Raw genomic sequence first — 12,348 nt, forward strand, 5'->3', positions numbered from 1 at the left:
ATGGCGATATACACACATGGCCAAAAGAGCAGAACAAAGCCCATCTGTTTGCTAAAGAAACATCAAAAAATAAAACATCCCAGAATAAACTTGGCGCTGCTGCCTCCTGGTCTGAAAGACTTAAAAGCAGCAAAGGGAGAGAGAGGTCGGTTCTCACTCTGCCTTAGGGGAGAGAGCCCAACCCTGGGTAAAATTTTCAAAAGTACCCAGGTGCCTTAGAAACTGACGTCTCACTGACTTTCAATGAGATGTAGGTGCCCAAGTACCTATCACTTATGAAAATGTTACCGTGTGTGGTATGAGACCAGGCCCTCGGCAAACCAGGTAGAGCCAAGAACAGAATAAGAGTCATAACTATGGGTGTTGTTTCTCTGCAGGAAAAAAATCTGGTCAGGAGACAACCCCCCCCCCTCCCCCCGCCGCCCATGCTTGGAGATCCCACCCTTAAAGCATGGGTTACAGGAAGAGGCAGATAGCCTAAGAGGGGGAAGGGACTCAGGAAATGGTAGAGATGTGTGACTGACTTGGTTAACTAGAGGGAGGAGGCACCAATTTCTCACAAAGAGAAAGAAAACATCACTGACAGTTGATACTATACACCAGTTCCTAAGATTCCTTTCAGCAGAGATGCTTAAACCATTGTCAGTGTCAGATAACCGGGACAGTCCACGTTTACATTGTCCAATGTCATCACAGAGGGGGCCAAATTCAGTCCTGGCGTCAACTGACACAACTCTATTGAGTTCAGTGGTGGTGTGTCCATCTATGCCAGCAGAGAATTTGTTCCATAGCATCGGTGGAAGAAACAAGGGACAGGAGACCAGATTGTTACTACAACACAAATGCCAACCAAGCACCTGCGAGCACCTGACCTGGAAATAAAACGGATCATTATACGATATGGCCACAGTTCTGTCACTGGTTTCCCCCAGTCAGTCTCCACTGCCCACATAACGTGTTATGTTTGACTCTGCCTCCCCCGCAACCACCCGCAAGAGGAGCATTGACTGAGAGGAGAAGACATGGTCTTCTTGCTCCATGGGCTGGCACCAGAGAAGTGGCCAGGAAAAGTCACTGGAGGGGATTCCAGGCTCAGACCCCTGCTGGGCAAAAGAGAAGTTAGTTGGAACTGGAACAAGTACGCACACACTTCTGCCACCATTGTCAACAAGAACCTGCAGCTCCCCAATTCCCAGCATTTAGCCCCAAACTGCATGATTTGCAAAACAAAAACAAACAAAAAAAAAGTTTGCATAAATAGCTGAGAGCAGAAGGGTGAAGGCACCTGGAAGGAGCCAGGGAGGGAAAGCGACCCACCAAAGGGGGTGGACGGGCAGATGAAAAACAAGTAGCCTGAGGGGTGAAGAGGGACAAGTTATTAGAGACGGGGAAGGGGGAATAGAGGACTATAAGATGGACTATAAGGTGGATAGAAAGCTGGCTAGATCATCGGGCTCAACAGGTAGTGATCAATGGTTCCATGTCTAGTTGGCAGCCGGTATCAAGCGGAGTGCCCCAAGGGTCGGTCCTGGGGCCGGTTTTGTTCAATATCTTCATTAATGATCTGGAGGATGGCGTGGATTGCACTGTCAGCAAGTTTGCAGATAACACTAAACTGGGAGGAGTGGTAGATACACTGGAGGGTAGGGATAAGATACGGAGTGACCTAGACAAATTAGAGGATTGGGCCAAAAGAAATCTGATGAGGTTCAACAAGAACAAGTGCAGAGTCCTTCACTTAGAACGGAAGAATCCCATGCACTGCTACGGACTAGGGACCGAGTGGCTAGGCAGGAGTTCTGCAGAAAAGGACCTAGGGGTTATAGTGGACAAGAAGCTGGATATGAGTCAACAGTGTGCCCTTGTTGTCAAGAAGGCTAACGGCATTTTGGGCTGTATAAGTAGGGGCATTGCCAGCAGATCGGGGGACGTGATCATTCCCCTCTATTTGACATTGGTGAGGCCTCATCTGGAGTACTGTGTCCAGTTTTGGGCCCCACACTACAAGAAGGATGTGGAAAAATTGGAAAGAGTCCAGCAGAGGGCAACAAAAATTATTAGGGGGCTGGAACACATGACTTATGAAGAGAGGCTGAGGGAACTGGGATTGTTTAGTCTGCAGAAGAGAAGAAGAGGGGGGATTTGGTAGCTGCTTTCAACTACCTGAAAGGGAGTTCCAAAGAGGATAGATCTAGACTTTTCTCAGGGGTACCAGATGACAGAACAAGGAGTAATGGTCTCAAGTTGCAGTGGGGGAGGTTTAGGTTGGATATTAGGAAAAACTTTTTCACTAGGAGGGTGGTGAAGCACTGGAATGGGTTACCTAGGGAGGGGGTGGAATCTCCATCCTTAGAGGTTTTTAAGGTCAGGCTTGACAAAGCCCTGGCTGGGATGATTTAGTTGGGGATTGGTCCTACTCTGAGCAGGGGATTGAACTAGATGACCTCCTGAGGACCCTTCCAACCATGATATTCTAGGATTCTATGAATTGATTGCCTGGGGCAACTGCTTCTCTTCCCAGCCACAGGGAGGGGTCCTCCCCTTTTTTTACATCTCTTTCTCCTGTCCAACTTCCTGTGGCTCTCTCTCTCCTGCATCTGCCACTGCCCCCACCCCAACATTTTACTGTGCCCCCCCCTTTACCTTGAAGGGAAGTGTCTTCCCCCTCCCACCCCAGTCAGAGGGCAGCTCTAGCAGAGCCTCCTGCCCCTTCCCCTCTCAGGAGTGTGTGTGCGCCGTGGTGGGGGGGAGGGGGCTGGAGAGGAGGGCCAGCAGGCTGGGACAACAAATTTTTCTTCAAGAAGGGGTGGGGGAGGAATGGAAAAAGCCCACTCCTTTCACTGCAAATGTACCTTGGGGAGAGCTGGGACAGGCTAGGCCAGCCCTTCCCCACTGAGGCAGAATTCTGAGGGGACCCGAAGCAGTTGGAGCAGGGCAAGCATTGGATCCAGAGTGGGAAAGGGAGAGGTGGTTGTGTGGAGATAAGAGTCCTGCCTCCCTCTGCCACTGGTGTGGGGAGATTTGTACCTTCCTCCCCACCCCAATTGTTTGGAATGAGGAGCAATTAGTGACCGAGAAATGTCCCCCAGGGAGCTGCACACAACTTGGCAGTTATGGAGAGTGGAGCATGTGCAGGAGAACATGGAGATCAGGAGGGAGATGGAGGGGAACACAGATGATGGGCAGATGGATGTCACGTTGTGCCTCCCTACAACTATCTCAGAAGCACATTACTGGGGGAGGAGGGAGACTTCGGACAACTTTGAAAATCCACAAGCCCATCAAGTTAACCCCACCCTAGAACCACGCCTTTAGGTGGCTTATCAATGCGTCCAATTCAGCCCTTGGGCCCAAGCACCAGGCTGCTTCTGAAAAGGTCTTGTGCAGCCCTAGGAACCTTAGAAAACCCTTTTGGCCACTTAAACTGCCAGTTTCTCCCATGGGAGCTGTTGAAAATCCAGGCCATTCTCATCAACTGCAGACTGTGGGGAGGGAGGTTTGAATAGAAACGGCATCTCATCCTAGTGATGAAATTTGCTACTGCAAACACTAGTTCAAGGCCTCCTTCTCTGCCACGCTGGGCTTGTTTTTTCATCTGTTTCAATTGTAAGCTCTCTGAGGCAAGGACGGCTTCTTCCTACAGACAGAACCCTGGGCACTGCCACAATACTGCAAATAATTAATAGAGGGGGTAGCACTTTAATGGCCAAACAAGGGGTTGAGAGTAGACTCCAGGGTTTTATCTTCAAATCTACCACTATCTCTTGATGTGTGACTGAGGCGGTGCCCCCTGTGGCCAAATGGGGGCAGGGGGTGCATGGCTCTGGCTCCCTCAGCTTGCAGAGCTGTCAGTCTATCCCTGGTGTCCAGGAATCTGGAAACCCCCAGGGGGCTGGTAGGGGATCCCAGGCTTGTCCACTCCACTGGGTTCCAGGTCCTCAAGCTAGATAAGGAGGGTCAGGGTTGCTGACCGGGACTGTACCCTGAGCTCCTTCCTACCTTCCCTCGGGCCTCGGCAGGCTCTTCAGTCTGTGGGTTTGTTTGCCCCTTGCTGAGTGTTGTCCCTAGTGGCTCTCTAGCAGTCTGCTGACTGGAGTTCCCTTCTCACTGCTCTGTTAGCCATCCCGCTCTTCTGCTTCCCAGCCCTTTTATCCTCCCAGCTGCTGCTAGACTGCCAATCAACAGTGTCTGGCAGGGCTTGTATTAACCCTTCAGTTGCTGGGTAACATGGGGTACATACACCCCATGGCAGTGATCTTGGGCAAGACTCTTAACTTTGTGTCTGTTTCCCTCCACTGTAAAATGTAGACCAAGTTCATTACAGATTTAGCACAATTAAAAAAAAATACCCAAACTAAAAGCTCTTAGCTCCCTGCCAACCTTACAGCATAAAGAGTCACAGACAGATAATACAAACAGCCTGCAACAGTATCTCTAAGGGATGTTGAGAGACATGCAGGCTAGATGATCATAATGGTTCCTTAAACTCTCAATTGATGTTTAAATTAGTGCGTTTGGGGATCCTGGGATAAGAAGAGCTATAGCTGTGCAAAGTATGATCCCAGTCCCACAAATCTTATTCAACTAAGTGATCCTTACCCGTGCAAATAGTCACGGGGTTACTCACGTGACAAAGTGTGACAGAATCAGGCTCTATGTTTGTAGGCCCTGATCCTGTAGTGAGATTCACATGGGTATGTTAATAAAACGTAGCTCTTCAGGGTAGGGACAGTCTCTTATTGTGTGTCCATACAGGGCCTAGCACAATAGGGTCCCCAACCTCAGAGGCCTCTAGCTGCTACTGTAATAGAGTAATAAGCACAATACAGTTTTTTCTGTAAGAAAAGTCAGTATATTTATGGTTTGCTTTATAAAAGTTACTATAATACAATGGTACATAGTATTCAATTCACAAAAATATGAACAAATATATACAGCATGACACATCCACAACAAAACACTTTCTTCAAAACAAGATACATACTGATGACAGAATCTATATGCACAAAACATCCCTAAATTTATAAATTTGCTTAACAAAAGAGAAAGCAGAAATCCTAAATCTTCAAAGCAGAGATTTTTTAAAAAAGAACTTAAAAAAAAAAAAAAAAAAAAAAAGCAGAATTTTCATTTATTGCAAACCATTTTACCTGCCTCCTTTTAAAGGAGGCCCTTAACCTTCACACTGTGAATTAAAACAACCTGTTTACAGAAGCCATGAAACAGCAAGGAATGAGGGCAGCTTTTTAGGTTTTGTTTTTAAAACTGCCGATTGGATTAGAGTGTCCTTTACAATGTGTTTCTTTTCACTTGTACAAATATTACAATTGCAATTAAAGAGGAAATTTATAAAAACAAAACACTAAATTGAAAAAAATCCAGATGCAGATTTGCTTAAATACATTTTAGGTTGTCTATTAATAGACTGTACATATTTCCTCGCTTGAAATAAATAGATTTTGCACATTAGGTTTCAGACTGGGAAAAAAAAAAAAAAAAGCCTCCACTTGGCATTCTTTTGTCTTCAGTTTCTTAATGCTTCTAATTTCATCTACTTATTTGACCAAAAAAAAATATTTATACAGAATTTACATTATACAAAGCTTGACACAAGCTGTAAATGCCACCAGCTCCTTTTCTATATGCATTCCTTCTCCCTCCCCCGTCTTCCTGACATGAGTTAGAGCTGGAATCTTCTTTTTAAAAAGAACTCCAAAATTACAATAGTCACTTTTAATAAATTATTTACATGCTCTTGAAGTACAAAGAAATCAGCAAAAAAATTCAACATGTTTCTACAAGAAACAGTGTCTGAAGAGAAGATTCTTAAGTTTGCCTATGTACAGAAGATGCATTTTTTTAAACTTCAAAATCCTTTTTTCCTTAAATTTTTATTTTATATAGAAATGCACTGAAATGATCCCTGAAAAAGGTCACAAAAACCAGAACTGAATCTACTGTTTACATTGTCAGAGTTTAAAAATGTTTTTCTTGTAGAAATAAGCTGTTCTGTACAATATAAATATCTGCAAGATGAGCCCCCCCTTCCCACCCCTTGATAGTTACAGATTACTTATGGGACCCAACATAGTTCTGGAATTGGAAAATATTGGTGTGAAACTGACAGATAAATGAACAGGGCAGGCAGGACATGCAGGTTTTCAAGCAGAGAGGGCACTTACTATATATGCCGATTTCTAAGGCATTTACAAACATAACTAAAGCCACCTCATTCACGCTTGGGGACAATAATAAGGCTTGCAACTACATTTCCACAACTTTTGTGTTATTTTCTGGGATTGTTTCACGTAGCAGGCGCATTAAAGTGATTCAGTTTCAGGGGAGAAAATTTAACAGGGAACACAGTCAATCTTGTTGTTTGTTGTTAATGTAAGCCCAAGCAGAATTAAGGATATGGTCTTCAATGACATACAGAAAAATTCTTCTGTAAATACCCCCACAAAGAAGGCTTGGCAAGCTTTAATTTTAGTTCTTCTCCCCTCCTTGAAAACTTTCCACATTACAATGAGCTTTTAATGGCTATGGCAACACCCAGTTTAGCAGGGCATGAGGCTGTGCCAGCCTTGGGCTGATGTCTATACCTTACACACTATGGTCTCTCCATTCTGCTCTACAATCTCAGGTTTTGTAGGCTACCGGCCTTCGTAACTAGGAAGAGTCATAAATGTGTAACTGGTACAGCAGCCCAAATACATATTTGTATCTACAGAGTGCCCAGACATTGCCCAACCAAGACCATGTGAGTGACTTGCCAGGAATGAGGCAGCCAAAACTAGTATGCATAAAATGGAGGCCATTGCTGCCACCCATTTAATGTCAGCTGAGACATCCTTTGGAGACTACAAGTCCCACCATCAAATACTCCATCCTGGCCCACTCAGAGGCTGCTCAATTCAAGATGGAAGCTTTGCATACTGGGCCCTGCAAGCCAAGATTCTGAAGGGAAACAAACAAACAAAGCAGCATGAAGTCCGGCTTCTACGCTCATATTTAGACTCTGAAATACGTAACCTGCTTTTTCAAAAGTGCTGCGCACTCAGCTGCCCCCATGGAAACAGCTGGGCACTGAACACGTTGGAAAAGTCAGAGCAGTTATTTAAGAGTCTAAATAGGGATTTAGGGAAACATTTTCAAAAGTGCCAGAGTGACTTAGAAGGTAAAGGTACTTCAGCACTTTTGAAAATTTCACCCTTGGAAACTAATATTAGTCTCATTTTTTTAATCTTGGCCAGAGTCTCTATAGGCTGCTTCTCCATAATAAAGACAAAGGCAATTGCATGTGGCCACCCTATCATCCCTCACAATCCACTGGGGTCATCAGTGTCATAGGAAACGTATTGTATATTCAAACTGGACAATGTATTTGTAAGAAACCAACGTTGATACAGTAGTTTGAAGGGATGGAAAGGAAGAAGGCAGAGAAATTAATATGGGTTTGATATTCAGAACTTTAGTTCTGAAACACAAAGCTTTAGTGCATTCCCCAAAGCCTTAGACATGCCAACTGGAGATACAGTATGAAAGGAAGAATCATATTCAAACAAATAAAGGAGCAGTTGGCTTAATTCCAAAATGCTCCCAACGAATCTGTAGTTATAACCAGCTCTCAAAGACAGAAACCACTTGTGCTTCTAATAAATTTATGTCTTTGGGTCACAGATACCCACTGTTGAGGAGATTTTCAGAAAGCATTTACTGGGGGAAAAAATCACCAAAACAAAAACAAAAGAAATAAAAAGGAGAGACTATTGCATGTCCAATCTCAGGGACAATGTAACTATCCTCAGCTAGAAATGCAGATAATATTAAGGCAGCTTGTATCAGTCATATGTTCCAGCTCCTCTAGGCCTTTTGCTTGAAAAAGAAATGAAATATAGAAGTCTACCCCATATTACATGCTACATACTGTAATACAGTCCTGGCAAATATATATGCAGTATAAATAACTCCTAAAAAACTCATTTCCAAGATTCCAACTTCTGATCATTGAAGCATGATCAGGCAGTAATCGTCACTAGACAGAAGAGAGTATGAACTCAGCTGTCCAAGTTACTCGAAAGGGAAAAGATTTTTAGTTACTGTGATAACAGTACCATTTTCCCCTCTACAAATTGTGTGTGTTTTTTTTTAAATGGCTTAGTACAACTAAGTTCCACTTGTAAGCAGGAGGAATTGAATACGTTTTGAAAGACTGATCTGCTTACCTTCGAGTGGCCAAATAATATTTCAGATCAAAATAAATACTTGCATTGGATTCTGGCTCATTTGAAATGGAACCCCTACTATAAAACCGAGGATTTCATTACAACCTAAGCTTACAGTGATAACATGTTTTCTAAAAGGAAAAGAATGTTTTTATTTGGAAGTTAAACTTTTTTAAAAACCAATTTTCATACTGTACGCAGTTTGGGACAGACTCGGATACCCTCATGCACTTTGAGCAGTGCCTTACTCCATAATTAGTCCTATTGAAATGAATGGGACTAATTTCAGGTACTGCTCAGTGTGAGTGAGAGTGGCAGAATAGAGCCCTTTAGTAGTAGAACAAGAATCTCACCCATACAAGTGCAAAGCAAACAGTCTGACTGAAAAGTCATGGCAGGGAGGGAAAAGAGGCTGCGTGTCAGGAGGCGAAGTTGGAAATAAACAACAAAAGAAACCCAGCGGTTGGTTTCTTACAGGGAAAGAAATCTCAGTGCCATCTTCTATGAACTGTTCTAGTAGTGTATGCTTAAAAGACAGTAAGAATTCTACAGCATAAACAATGACTGTACTGATCATTTAATTTCAGCCTCAGTATTTTGAATGAAAGAGGAATAGATCCACCAGAAATGTAGATACAGAAAAGGCCATTTATCAAGCCACCTTTTGCAAGGAAGGACGAAGTAACTGATTAAACTTATTAATTATGCAGATTGTGGTATTAAGTATTTTTTCTGTATGGTAATAGAGCTATTGATCCCCCCAAAATACCAGCATGGCATGTGAAAATTAGAGGTGAGCCTAAGGCATTAAGTTCAGGTCCATTACAGAGCTGAATGTTCCCCAGCTTTCCAGGATGTTTGGGTCAGAGGAATTGATCAGGCCCATCTCTAAGGAAAAGGCAGGACAGTTCATTTATAGTCTCATTGTAGACACACCCAAGCATACACACACGCACACACACTCTCACACTCTTGCACCCAAGCCTCTGGCTTGCTCAGTAACATCAACCATACATTTATTTACAGCTTACTCTGAAAAGTCTGTGCAATTTCAGCCAATCAAGCTCCCAACAAACCTTTATGGCATTTTCAGTCTCTGCTTCACATTTAAACGTTGAATGTCTTTTTCAAACAACAAACTGATGAGAAAAAGGTAGCAGCATTTATGGAAAGACAAAGGTTTACAACAAAAACAACAACAACAACAAAGGTACCATTATCGTACTATGAGCAATAATATAGAGACTGAACAGAGAGAAGCTAGTGTTTGGATATACTATGCCACAAAGTGGTAATCACCTTTTGTGTGTGTTGGATCTGACGAGGAAGAGCACCTGAAACGTGAACAGTCCTAGTTATGCATGTGCGCTTTTTGCTTTCACTTGTGATCCTGACAGAAGTGCGAAACTTGCTTGGTTTTCTTCTCTTCTTCTTCTTTTTTTTTTTTTTTTTTTTTTTTTGGCAAAGTGCAACCACACCTGGTTACTGCAGTTCTGACATGGCCGAAGGTGCAAGTGTGACGAGAAGCCTCGGGATTAGTTCAGGGTCCCCCTGCAGTTCTCAGAGCCGCACAGACATGGGATCTTCACATCCTCGATCGGAAACTTGTAGTCGTAAGTAATTTCCTCATTCACGTTGATGTGCTGCTTGGAGTAGATGACAATCTTCTTCTGAGACTCCACGGTGATGACTTTAGCATAACAATTTGGCTGCAGGGGTGACCAATTGGGAAAGGGGTTAATTTTCTGAAAGTTTTAGATTTGCAGGCTTCTTTAGCAGTTATTTAAATCAGCTGACTTGTTGCAATTATTTGTACAGAGGGGCACAGGTACTTTTCCTGGGGCTGGGGTGTGGGGCTTTCACTTTCTCCTGCCATACTCAATTCCTCATGGGAATGGGAAGATTTATTGGGGGAATTAAGACAGAAAACAAAGTTCAGCCTTCACTATACTTCTTCTAAGGTACAAATCATGACAGTTTGTACAGTCAGCATGAACGGCTCCTACAGGCTTTGGAATCTCAGGTGGGAGGCAGTAATGCCTCAGACACCCAAATTATTACTACTTATTGAGTGCACACAGTCTGCCCAGTACTGTACAGAACACAGGCGAAGGCAGAGTCCCTGCCTGGAGGAGACAGACAACCCTGGTCCTACATGAACACCACTTGGAGGCTGTTCCCATAGCAGTGTTTGGGCTATGTTTTGTTTTAAACACCGTGCAATAGTGTCTCTCCAGGACCCTTAGATACAGTCGGGTTTCTGGGGCCAAATTCAGAGCTGACTCTAAATTGTTGTAACTTACATCTTCCAGTCCCCTCATACCAGTTCATTATACTAGTCTGGACCCACATCAGCTTATCAATATGTTCATTACAGCTCCTATTAAACATCACCACCTCTGAGTATAACTGAATGTCTGGCTGATTTATCTGTAAGTAAAGGCCAACTCTCAGAAGCATAAGCAAAGTGATACTTACATTGCAGCTATGATTAATAAACCTGGCAAAGTTTCCACATTTTGTTGCATCAATGATGGTGTCATGGTCGACCCTGAACATGTAACTGCTCCCAATGCCTTCATCCTCGTATCGTTTCTCTCGCATGTCTGCAATGACCTACCAGGCAAACCAATTGTCGAGTCAGTGTGTGCCGTAGAGATGGGCAGTAAAGTACAAGGGATTTATATGCAGTCAATTTAAAAGGCACAAACCAAAACTGCCATTCAGGATTTAAAAAGATATTTACGACCCCAAATTATTCAAGAAAAGACAGCCTTAGAATTCAAAGGACAAGCATTTAGGATGGGATTTTCAAAGATTAGGCACTGAATTTCAAATGGGATTCAGCACCTAATTCCCTTGGACTTTGGAGAAGCCTGCTTTATATTTGAAACCCATACACCGCTGAAATCTACACAGAGGACAACACTCAGCAGGGCCCCTAGCTCTGCACTGAAAATTGAGACTCCGAAAATGCTATGACCAGCTCATGTAGGAGGAATGTGTATCAAGAATCCTTGTCCCAGTCACTTGCATTCCTTTCATCACATCCCGCTCAATTTCTGCCTTGACAATCCTTCTAAAGTAAAATCGGACTCTGCATGTGAATGTTAGAGAACTTTAAAATTACACTACACTCTTAAACCAGAAATTTGGTCAGGGCAAAATTTCCAGAAAGAGCCCCTGCACAATACAGGCGAGAACTGCTCCTGTGAAAAATGCACAGCTCTGAAATCTGCCAAGGGTTGGGCTTGAACTCACAGTGCATAGGTGCAGCTGAGTACAGTGTGTAACCTTGAGCTGCCTGAACCCTATGGCTTCAACAGAGCCCAAGTCTTGCCGCACGTGCAAGTTCACTGGTTCAGACACATCAGGTTAGCTTGTGCTGACCTGGAGTTCCAAACTTTACTCTCAGTAATTTATTCAGTATTGCTTCCCCAGTGCACAAGCGGAGATCAAGTCCATGGGATCGTATCATTTTGGGGAAGATCAGAGCATTAGTTTGAGTCCCAGATGTGGGCAACAAAATGTCAGAAGAATCATGTGATTATTATTTTTTTTTTGTAAACAGCTGATGTTTTATGGGGTGGGGGGAGCTGTATCTCAGGAACCCAACTGCTCAAATGACCCCAAATTTGGATTTTAGAGCCCTTATAATCATCTTTCAAAAAGTAGGTGACTCTCAGGCTTATCTATAGCACAGCTTCTTCATGTCTGTGTCTCATTTGCCTTAGAGATTGTATGTTCATCCAGAGCAGTGAATGGGTAGCTAAACGGCTGTGTAAATTTATGGCACTCTTAAACAAAAATTCTGAGAATATGTCTGGATTTAATCCTGTTTCAAGAAATTCTGCTCCAGCCTACATTTATCCGGTATTCTAAACAACCGTTTTTTTTAAAAGCACACCAAGGCTTCGCCACTCAGCATTAAAGGGATCGGCCAGTCCATCATGTGAACAAAAGTATTTTAAATTTGTCTTGTCAAAAATCATAAATTGGAGTCTTTTATCTTACCAGAGGGGTAGCCGTGTTAGTCTGAATCTGTAAAAAGCAACAGAGGGTCCTGTGGCACCTTTGAGACTAACAGAAGTATTGGGAGCATAAGCTTTCGTGGGTAAGAACC

The 12,348-nt window shown here is 43.3% G+C and overlaps 1 protein-coding gene across 1 annotated transcript in view; it reads right to left on the reverse strand.

Moving 5' to 3' along the window:
- Positions 1-5,095: 5,095 nt before the first annotated feature.
- The window catches only part of SETD1B (SET domain containing 1B, histone lysine methyltransferase), a 70,929-nt gene continuing 63,676 nt past the window's right edge, over positions 5,096-12,348 (reverse strand). Inside the window, exons 17-18 of the mRNA XM_034790991.1 lie at positions 10,704-10,841; positions 5,096-9,934 (exon numbers count right to left, since the gene is read on the reverse strand). Coding sequence (XP_034646882.1) covers positions 9,761-9,934; positions 10,704-10,841 — 312 coding nt within the window. The 3' untranslated portion in view covers positions 5,096-9,760. The remainder of the gene's footprint in view (positions 9,935-10,703; positions 10,842-12,348) is intronic.

Source organism: Trachemys scripta, chromosome 15 (genome assembly GCF_013100865.1).
Source record: "Trachemys scripta elegans isolate TJP31775 chromosome 15, CAS_Tse_1.0, whole genome shotgun sequence".
Taxonomy (NCBI): Eukaryota; Metazoa; Chordata; order Testudines; family Emydidae; genus Trachemys; species Trachemys scripta.